Genomic DNA, 11,276 nt, shown 5'->3' on the forward strand with positions numbered 1-11,276 from the left:
CGCGCTCTCTCTTTCTCGCTCTTTTTTTTTTTTCTCTCTCTCTCTCTCTCTCTCTCTCTCTCTCTCTCTCTCCTCCTCTCCTCTCCTCTCCTCTTTCTCTCTTTTCTCTCTCTCTCTCTTGCTCTTTTTCTCGCTCTTTCTTTCTTTCTTTCTTTCTTTCTTTCTTTCTTTCTTTTTTTTTCTTGCTCTTTTTCTCTTTCTTTCTTTCTTTTTTTCTCGCTCTTTCTTTTTTTCTCTTTCTCTATTTCTCGTTCTCTCTCACTCTCTCTCTCTTCTCCTCTCCCTCTCTTTTTTTTCTCTCTCTTTTGCTCTTTTTCTCGCTCTTTCTTCCTCTCTTTTTTTTCTCTCTCTTTTGCTCTTTTTCTCGCTCTTTCTTTCTTTCTTTTTTTTTCTCTTTCTCTCTCTTTTTCTCGCTCTCTCTCGCGCGCTCTTTTTTTTTTTTTTCTTTCTCTTTTTTTTTGATACTGTACACTTATAATTATTGGTTGTTCATTATTGCTATACTGTATATGTAGCCTCATTTCTGTGATGTGGAGTTAACTCTATTTTTCTATGATTGTTTTTTTCTTTCTTATATAATATTAAGAAAAACATATTCAACCTAAAGACTTCAGCTCTTGTATCTGTACACCCCCTATAGAGCAGAACAATTCTTTTACATTTCTGCTGCTATTAAAATAGAATTCTAGCTTCACCCTAACCCCCATCCCTCCTCCTAACACCCATGCTGTCTAACCCGTGTAAAAGAAAAAATGTATATACCTAACTATTTTCAGCCTGCTCCGGTCTGGTCATATGATCCCCCGTGTCAGCCAGCGGCGGCTGCAGGGGAGAGGAGAAGGCACTCAATAATGGTTGGAAAAGCCTGGTTAGGGTGTCCTTCACCCATAGGCTCCCATGCCCCAGCCATTGTTGGTGCTCCCTTCTCTCCCCTGCAGCCACTGCTGGCTGACACGGGGGGAGCCAGATCACACGACCGGACCTCTGGACACAGGCATTCTGCTAATCGCGGAAACCACGCTGGAGTTCTTGCAAATAATCGCAGGCAGGATGCATTCCCAAGTTTCAATGTACCCTTAACGATTTCTCTGGTCTCTGGTTATTTTTTTGCACTATAAACAAACAAGACCGACCATTTTGGAAAAAAAAACAAAACGTTTTTTACTTTCTGCTATAAAACATACCCAATAAAAAAAAAAATCAATCAAATTTCTTCATCAATTTAGGCCAATATGTATTCTGGCACATATTTTTTGTAAAAAAATCTCAAGAAGTGTGTATTGCATAGTTACATAGTAGGTGAGGTTGAAAAAAGACACAAGTTCCAACCTATGTGTGTGGTTATATGTCAGTATTACAAACCTCCAGCTTTATCTACAGGACAGATAACCATTTCAATTCTCTCAGAAACGCAATGTTGATAAATTGCCTATTACCTGACCAATGAAATGTTTCCTTCTGACGGAACTCCGGCTGTACAGTTTGATAAGAAAGTTAATTCCTTCTTTCTGCGTCAATGGGAACAGCATGGTCTCCCCCCAGTTCACCTGTCCATTCGACTGCTTTAACGATCGCGTTTTCTTCTTGTACAGGAGCCCCTCTATACTGAACATTTCGGCCTTGACGTAGAAACCTGGAGGAACAGCGGGCAAAGCAGTGGAAGTTAGCATTGTGTGTGTGTGGGAGGGCTCCTCTTTCTACTAAAACTTTTATCCTGGGCTAAAATTCCCTGTGTCTTGTGTCATTAGTGTAGTGGCAAAAAACTACCTTCCAGGTTAAGATGACTCGAGATCTAAATCTAATGAAAATAAATTCTAGTTTCCAGTAGTAGTAGCAGTAAGGCTAAGTTCACATTTGTTCTTTCTCTGAAAAGTGATCCATGGTGGATAACAGCCACATGTGTTGAACAGCAATTTTCACTGGACTTATGCACCATGGCATCTTTGACTTGAATGGACAAGTTTGACAGGCAGTGCTGCCTGTCGACTCGGAACTGACCCTACGATTAAGCCCCCGTGGGCAGGGCGAAACTTGTCAGAGGGGGAGTGGCCTTCTGGCACACATGCTGATCTTGATTCTCATGGTATGGTGGCTGGTTGGGAGAGCGGCGTCTTCATTTGATGTATGTATTGCTCTGGATGGGCATTTTGGTAGCCTGCTCCCCTCTTCCTGTGGATCTTTGGAATGTATTTCCCGGCTTGGAGTGACATTCAAAGTCTAGTCTAAGGTCACAAGCAGTAAGACTAAGTTCACTTGTTCTTTCTCTGAAAAGTGATCCACAGTGGATAACAGGCGCTTGTGTCGAACACAATTTTCAATGGACTTATGCAGCATGGCATCTTTGACTTGAATGGGCAAGTCTGACAGGCAGTGCTGCCTGTCAACACGGAATTCCCCATTAAATATGCTGTATCACATAGCACTGCAGCTATGGCATGCCCCCCTCTGGCTGTATGGTGTGGATAAGGTGCAGCTCAACTTCCTGTTTTTACCAGCCCCCCCAGATGCCTGTGTGAAAGGGGTCTAAATGAATTTTAAAACAAGCCCTCACTGACCTCTCTAGCTTCAGGTCGTGTAAAGCAATTCATCCTGAGCTCAAGTCTGAACGCTCTGCTCCTCTCTTTTTTTCATGTTTATATTAAATATTAAAAGTCAGGCTACCAAGTCACTGCTGGGAAGGGGAAGTAGGACGGGCTAAACTGCTGAAAATGTCTCTGGTGTAAATTTAAGGATAAATTGTGCCTGCAGCTATAAAGATCAGCTAGTGCTCATTTAACCACTTCAGCTCCGGAAGATTTTACCCCTTTCTGACCACACCATTTTTTGCGATCCGGCACTGGGTTACTTTAACTGACAATTGCGCGGTCGTGCAACACTGTACCCAAATTAAAATTGATGTCCTTTTTTTTTTCTTTTTTCCTCCCCACAAATAGAGCTTTCTGTTGGAATTTGATCACCTCTGCGCTTTTTATTTTTTGCGCTATAAACAAACAAGACCAACCATTTTGAAAAAAAAAAAAAAAACTTTTTTACTTTCTGCTATAAAACATACCCAATAAAAAAACATAAATCAAATTTCTTCATCAATTTAGGCCAATATGTATTTTCTGGCACATATGTTTAGTAAAAAAAATCCCAAGAAGTGTATATTGCATAATTACATAGTAGGTGAGGTTGGAAAAAAGACACAAGTCCAACCTATGTGTGTAATTATGTGTCAGTATTGCATTGTATATCCCTGTATGTTGCGGTGGTTCAGGTGCTTATCTAATAGTTTTTTAAAACTATCGATGTTCCCTGCTGAAACCACCGCCTGTGGAAGGGAATTCCACATCCTTGCCGCTCTTACAGTAAAGAACCCTCTACATAGTTTAAGGTTAAACCTCTTTTCTTCTAATTGTAATGAGTGGCCATGTGTCTTGTTAAACTCCCTTCTGCGAAAAAGTTTTCTCCCTATTGTGGGGTCACCAGTACGGTATTTATAAATTGAAATCACATCCCCTCTCAAGCTTCTCTTCTCCAAACTTTATTACCTTTGTTGCCCTTCTTTGTACTCGTTCCATTTCCAGTACATCCTTCCTGAGGACTGGTGCCCAGATCGGACAGCATACTCCAGGTGTGGCTGGACCAGAGTCTTATAGAGTGGGAGAATTATCGCTTTATCTCTGGAGTTGATCCATTTTTTAATGCCAATATTCTGTTTGCTTTGTGAGCAGTAGCTTGGCATTGCATGCCATTGCTGAGCCTATCATCTACTAGGACCCCCAGGTCCTTTTCCATCCTAGATTCCCCCAGAGGTTCTCCCCCCAGTGTATAAATTGCATTCATATTTTTGCCACCCAAATGCATTATTTTACATTTTTCTACATTTAACCTCATTTGCCATGTAGTTGCCCACCCCATTCATTTGTACAGATCTTCTTGCAAGGTTTCCACATCCTGCGGAGAGGTTATTGCCCTGCTTAGCTTAGTATCGTCTGCAAATACAGAGATTGGACCGTTTATCTCATCCTCCAGGTCATTTATGAATAAATTAAATAGGATTGGTCCCAGCACAGAACCCTGGGGAACCCCACTACCTACCCCTGACCATTCTGAGTACTCCCCATTTATCACCACCCTCTGAACTCGCCCTTGTAGCCAGTTTTCAATCCATGTACTCACCCTATGGTCCATGCCTTATTTTGTACAGTAAAGGTTTATGGGGAACTGTGTCAAATGCTTTTGCTAAATCCAGATACACCACGTCCTACGGGCCTTCCTTTATCTAGATGGCAACTCACCTCCTCATAGAAGGTTAATAGATTGGTTTGGCAAGAACGATTCTTCATGAATCCATGCGGATTATTGCTACTGATACCGTTCTCATTACTAAAAGGAAAGAGTTTGGAGAAGACGGGGGATGTGTAAGACATACGTACTTATAGACAGCGGAGTTAGTGAGCTGGGCAGGTGCTGAGCTTTGAGAATTTGGAGCTGGATGCGATTGTTTATGGCCTGGAAACATGTCCCAACCTGGAGCTCTGCTTGGCAAGACTGTGAAGAGAACAAACCAGACAGGGAATCAAATGACAATTCTTCACTGCAATAAAAGTGCAAGTAATATGCAAACTAGGAGCTCTCTGTCACCTGTCTACCTTTTTTTCCCATCTCAATCTTAATTTTATTAGAAAATTATTAGACAAATATGCATACATTAATGGCATAATCATACCACCAGTCAATTTACAAATACATTATACAAGCTTACATAACAAAAAAAGCAAAAACAAAACAAAAAAAATGGGGGCAAATGATGGCAACACACATGTCTACCTTTTTTAAGAGTCTTCACCCAACCCCCAAATACATTGTATTGTCTGAGAGCACCATTTAACACCGCAAGGAAAGGTTACATTGCATTGTTGGTGCACAGCTATGGTAGACCTGTTCATCTTAAGTTCCATAAGACATTGCAAGACCGACAACCACAGGCATGACTCCCTGATGGGATTTGTAGTTTCACCAGAGCTGGATTGCTAAGGTTGCCTATCTTGTATGCTGAGAAGCAGTAGCAATTTGGGAATAACTTTTTTCAGATTCACGAAAAAAAAAAGAGATATAAAGAACCCTATGGGACCTACTCGATATTGGGTGGATAGTCCTAAAGTTATGGCTGATCAATATATACTGTGTATATACAGTATGTACACCAATCGGCCATAACTTTTCACCACCCTACTAATATTGACTATGTCCTCCTTTTGCCGTTAAAACAGCCTTGACCCATCCAGGCATGGACTCCACTAGATCTCTGAAAGTACGCTGTGGTATCTGGCACCAAGCCGTCTATAGCAGTTCCTATAAGTCCTGGTAGTAGTGAGGTGAGGCCTCCATGGATCAGACTTGTCTTTCCAGAACATCCCACTGATGCTCCATTGAATTGAGATCTGAAGACTTGGGAGGTCAGCACCTAAAACTCCTTGTTTGTGTTCCTCAATCTATTCTTGAATTCATCAGACCAGGCCACCTTCTTTCATTGCTCTGTGGTCCAGTTCTGATTCTCACGTGCCCATTGTAGGTGCTTTTGGCTGTGAACACGGGTCAGCATGGGCAACCTGACTGGTCTGTGGCTATGCAGCCCCATACACAACAAACTGTAACTCAAGGTACAGTAGCTCTTCTATTGGATCGGACTACACGGACTAGCCTTCACTCCCCATGTGCATCAATGATCGTTGGCTGCCCATGACCCTGTTGCTGGCTCACCGATTTTTCTTCCTTGGACCGCTTTTGGTCGGTCCTGACCACTGCAGACCGGGAACATCCCACAAGAGCTGCAGTTTTGAAGTTGCTCCGAACCCAGTTGTCTAGACATTACAATTTGGCTCTTGTCAAAGTCGCTCAAATCCTTACACTTGCCCATTTTTCTACTTTCAACACATCAACTTCAGGGACAACATTTTCCTGTGTGTTGTGTGAAGTGGATGCGTGTCCTTCCCTCCAATCCGCTCTCAGAGCTCTCCTTACTGAGCTCTGCAGAGTGTAACTTCAGCTCCCCGCCCCGTATTCTGACAGCTCAGACAAGCTTTCTAAATTCTGCACTTGGAACAGATGTAGAGAAGAGAAGGCTGCAGATAAACCGCTACAAATTGCGTAGAAGGATCTGTTTCATCTCTGGGTATCACCCGAGGCCAGTCACTTCACTGGGTATATGTAAAGGTTTACAACCACTTTAAGGCTCCATTCAGACTTGTCCGATTTGTGGTGTGACTTTGGACATCAAAGTCACATGTAAAGTCGCACACCATTCTTTTTAATCACACCTATTCAGATTGGTGTGGCTTAAAGTTGCAGCAACTTTGAAAAGATGCCTGCGCTACTTTTGTGCAACTTGCAACTTTGGTGCAATTGCACCAAAAGTCATGCTCCAAAGTCGCACTTTAAGTTGTGTGACTTTGGAGAAGCACTAATGTGAATGGAGCTTAAGTATGAAAATGTATTGTAATTAAATGATACATATTCTCTGTGTTTAGATTATTCTATATACAGTATGTATAGGGGGCAGCAATACTGTATACGGGCAATGATCAGACAAAAATTTTCATACAGGCAAATGTTACAAAATGTTTCCAATGTGTCCTCGATGAACATGCGCTATGGTTTTGGAATTGTAGCCCCGGGATTGGCTCCACAGCGACTTTGTTTACATTTACTAATTGCAGGAGATAAGGCGAGTGTCTCTGAAAGGTCACAGAGAACAATAAAAAAGAGCAAACAATTATATATCCATTAGCTCAGAGTTATGTTATTGTAAAGTTTGTGCATGGAACTGCGTGTTCCCTGGAGTGCCATAAAAGACGCAGAGTTGTGCAAACACCTGCCACGTTTGGAACTTCACATCGACCCTGAGAATAAAACTGTGTACACACAGCCCCGAAACTTCAAAGATTCCTCCTTTGAAAGAAGGAATGTCTTCTACTGACGTCACACCAGAGAGTAGTAATATGTTCCGGGTATATCACACCTTGGAGGATAAATACGGATCCTTCACAGATGTTTATAGAAGGGCATATGTTTCAGGAATGCATCAGCTAGACTTTCAGGAAAACGCTGAGATACATTTCTAGTGAAAGTCGTCCTGTCCTTCCCATAAACGAAACTAGCAATAATGGGCAACGGTTTTTAAATCTGACCTCCGGCCTTGCCTTCAATCTTGCACAGTTGTACCGGTTCCTACCCTGGACTGAAATGGCTTAGGCCCCATTCACGCTTGTGCGACTTGGGATTGCAAAGTGTTGCATGACAAGTCGTTCCCCATGATTTCCAATGATAACCATTCATATATGTGCGACTTCAAGTTGTGCCGACTTCAAAGTAGTCCCTGTACTACTTTGGTCTGACTTTCATGCGAGTTGAGGTCCATAGACCTCAAATTTACACAGGCATTCCCTGAAATTGCACAACTTTTAAGTCGCGGCAGTGTGAAAGGGGCCTTACTCTGATTTCACTGCACACCGTGGGCTTCTCACTATGTGCATTGGAAGCTGCGGCACGTCCCGCCTCATTTGCTGCCAGAAGGACCCACAGCGTCGACTAGCCCAGGGCTCAAAATGTAAAGTCCTGAGCTACTACCCAGGCCTTAAGAGTTACTCGCTACCAGCTGCCCCGCCCCTAAACACGCCTTGTAAATTATCTCATGAAATTACACTGTTAAATGTTTTATGCAGAATTATTTTACAAAAATAAATATTAACAACTTCTTTAACAGTATTAACATAAAGCATATTAGTGTCTGTCAGTGCATCCTCATCAGTGCCCTTCAGTATAGCCTTATTAGTGTCCATCAGTGTAGGCTTACTAGTGCCCATCAGAGCAGCATATCAGTGCTGCCTTATCCGTGCAGCTTATCAGTGTCCATCATTGCTGCCTTATCAGTGCAGCCTATCGGTGCCCATCAGTGCTGCCTTATCAGTGCAGCTTATCAGTACCCAGTGTCCGGAATCTTCCTTAATTGGCCGTGACAGCAGTGGGGCGCCATTGGCTCCTGCTGCTGTCAGTCAGTGAGCCAATGAGGAGAGAGGGGGCGGGGCCAAGGCACGGCGCCATGTCTGAATGGGGACACAGAGCAGCGGCTCAGGTGCCCCCATAGCAAGCTGCTTGCTGAGGGGGCACTCGGCTGGAGTGAGGGACCCGAGAAGAGAAGGAAATGGGCTGATCTGTACAAAACCGCTACACAGAGGAAGTATGAATGACATGTTTGTTGTTTATTAAACGGAAAAAAAAGAGACTTTTAGTATCACTTTAAGCTGCCAGGAGAAAAGGTGTTCTGCCTAAAGCAGATCTCAATGCTTGTAATAACCATCATCATGTGTTGTGTTCTGTTCATTGAACAGGCCTGGTTGTGAGGATCACTTTATATGCCTCTATCTGTCACGGTGGAAATGTATTTCATAGAAAGTTTGCTAAATAAAACCATTTCTGATTTTCACGCCATCTTCCCCGAACTTTTATAAAACCTTCAAACCGATGTTTCATAAAGTCTTTGGAGATAACCGTGTGGTGACCCAACCTAGACTGGCGATGTCTTAAGTTTTGCTCACCGACACTTTGGAAGAAGGGACAACATCCAGCCAGTGGTCAGTCTCTCTCTCACTGAGGTCCCGCAGCGATATCGAACACTTGCTGATTGTTCTCTTTCGTGGCGTCAGGCTAAGGACCTTGAAGACCAGCCTCACTTTCTGTAGGGTTTGTAACTTGATGGCGAACACAAATGTCTCCATGAACTCCATGTCCTGCAAAGAAAGATAGTAAATTCATGCAAAGAAGAAAAAAAAATTGTTGGCTAAATCAATTTGGTGGTAAGCCCTGTCTGGCAGTTGTGGCATTTGATATATATATAGTTGGCTAGTGTGGACTTATGGTTGTTTATTTTCATTTAACCCAATTAAACTGTATGTCAGAGAAAAAAAAAATCTGTACATCTCTGCAATACATGCATATCTTCCCATGATGTTGTATCTCTAGAGTTGCAAGTACAGAAGAATACCGATTGATTAGCAAGAAATACAATTAATTCCTTTCTGGGCTGACAACACAGTGCCTTTTCAGCAATGAAATGCCAAGCAGCGTTGTCAGCCCTGTCCACTAAATTACATAACTTGCCTATACCTGCCCCCCCCCCCCCCCAAAAAAAGGGCTGTGCCTTGACTCCCGACAGCCTGCCCACACGCAATTTAAAGGCATAGTTCAGCTTTACCAAAAGACTGCCCATGCAGGTAAGGGGCGTTAGTAAAATTCCCACAGGGACAAGTGCTGGGAGTCCAGTTCCTATAGAGGTAATGTGGGCACTCCCCTGTAGAATTACACCTCCCCAAGAGCCCTTTCCCTTTAAAAGCACCAATCGCCTTTACAAAAAAACTGCCTATGTGGGTAAGGGGTGCTGTAGATAAAAAACAACTGCTCAGCTTTGACCAAAGTTTGACCAGAGTTAAATAATGCCCTTGCTATAGGTGCAGGCGATTCCCGAGTGTTTCCGAGTGTCTCTGGCGCGCCCCCCCCCAAATCTGGCCACATGCGATACTGTATACACTAGCAGTGACACTGGAACGAATTACAGTGGAACCTTGGATTACGAGCATAATCCGTTCCAGGAGTATGTTCGTAATCCAATGTACTCGCCTATCAAAGCAAGTTTTCCCATTGAAGTCAATGGAAACGAAAATAATTTGTTCTGCATTGACTTCAATGGTATGCAATACCGCATGCGGCCAGAGGCGGGGGCGCCGGAGAGCCTCGGAAATTTGCCCAAGGGACACTTTGGCGGACCTCGGAAAGACTCCGTTCACGAGCCTTTCCAAGGTCAGCCGAACTGTCTTCGGGCCTTTCCGTCTTTCGGCTCTGCTCGGCTCCAGCGCCCCCCACCTCAGGCCAAAAGCAGTACTGCACACCGCTTTTGGCCTGAATCCTCGTTTTGCGAGACAACACTCGCAAACAGAGTTAGGAATTTTAGAAATACAGTGCTCGGTTTGTGAAACGCTTGTTAACCGCGTTACTCGCAAACCGAGGTTCCACTGTATATGAGTTTCCATTGACTCCTATGGGGAAACTCGCTTTGATATACAAGTGCTTTGGATTACAAGCATGCTTCTGTAATGGATTATGCTCGTAATTCAAGGTACTACTGTATTATACAGGATTTATATAGCACCAACAGTTTTACGCAGTGCTTTACAATCAAAAGGGATTCAGATTTCTTTAGATTCAGATACATTTTTTAAACCAAGCCACAATCTAGCCCACCTGACCACTAGGGGTGTGTGCATGACAAAAACATTTGTTTCGGATTCATTCGTTAAAGTAGAACTAAAAGCAAAATTCCTTCTTTTTTTTTTTTTTTTTTTTTTTTAAATAGTAGAGAGGGATTACAAGACTTATCTTCTATTGCTGTCTGTGCCCCCATTAAGGATATTCAAGCTCTCTATTTGTCCTGTTTACTATTATCATTGAAAGTAAAAAAAATGAAAATACCAAATTTTAAATGGTGTCCTCAGAAAAGTAATTGATGGGAAATTTTTCGAAGAGGACACTACTTCTGATGATTTGGGGGTCCCCAAGGAATTCCCTTAATTTTCAGTGATTTCCTCTCACTTCCTGTGTGGCTATGGGACAGGAAGTGTAGGGAAATCTCCCTAATGGAACACAGTAGGCAAAAAAAAAAATTAAAAAAAATCTGACAGGGGTTATAATCCTCTTGCTCTATCCAAATTTGAAAAAAAAGTGCCTATAGTTCTACTTTAAAGCGGTTGTAACCCTAAAATAATGATCTATAGCATAGTGCTTCTGCAGTGTCATTTGTCCCATTTTTTTTTTTTAGAATGTAAAATACCTGGTTGATCCTGCCTGTTCCTGTGTCCCCCCCTATGTGTACTGACCACGGTAATCATGGCTGCTGATCTATGATACTGTGGTCAGTTTGTGCTGCCTTCCGTCATCCCGCTGTGTGGTCAGTCTCTCCCTCCCTCCCTCCATGCAAGTTTAGTAGTCTTTGTGTTGTGAGAGCCAATCTCCTCCCCTCCTGCCGCTATGGCTGTAAAGAAATGCATATAAATCACTTTTATCCACGCTGTTTTAGGAAGATATTAAATACAATATGTCTGTGTTTTTTTTTTTTTTTTTTAAGTATTCTAAGTACCTTCTTGCACAGTGGCGGTCACGTGACCTCCCTCTGCTGGCTACCATACGTCAGAGGGGAAGGAGAGCAGAGGGAGGTCACGTGACCGCATAGTGAGGCTGTG

The 11,276-nt window shown here is 42.9% G+C and overlaps 1 protein-coding gene across 4 annotated transcripts in view; it reads right to left on the bottom strand.

Moving 5' to 3' along the window:
* The window catches only part of TC2N (tandem C2 domains, nuclear), a 112,005-nt gene that overhangs the window by 15,609 nt on the left and 85,120 nt on the right, over window positions 1-11,276 (bottom strand). For all 4 annotated transcript variants that reach the window (XM_073609685.1, XM_073609684.1, XM_073609682.1 and 1 more), the window contains 3 exons: window positions 8,583-8,774; window positions 4,422-4,536; window positions 1,437-1,633 (listed from right to left, as the gene is read on the bottom strand). In XM_073609685.1, coding sequence (XP_073465786.1) covers window positions 1,437-1,633; window positions 4,422-4,536; window positions 8,583-8,774 — 504 coding nt within the window. The remainder of the gene's footprint in view (window positions 1-1,436; window positions 1,634-4,421; window positions 4,537-8,582; window positions 8,775-11,276) is intronic.

This window comes from Aquarana catesbeiana, linkage group LG13, assembly GCF_042186555.1.
Source record: "Aquarana catesbeiana isolate 2022-GZ linkage group LG13, ASM4218655v1, whole genome shotgun sequence".
In the NCBI taxonomy this organism is placed as follows: domain Eukaryota; kingdom Metazoa; phylum Chordata; class Amphibia; order Anura; family Ranidae; genus Aquarana; species Aquarana catesbeiana.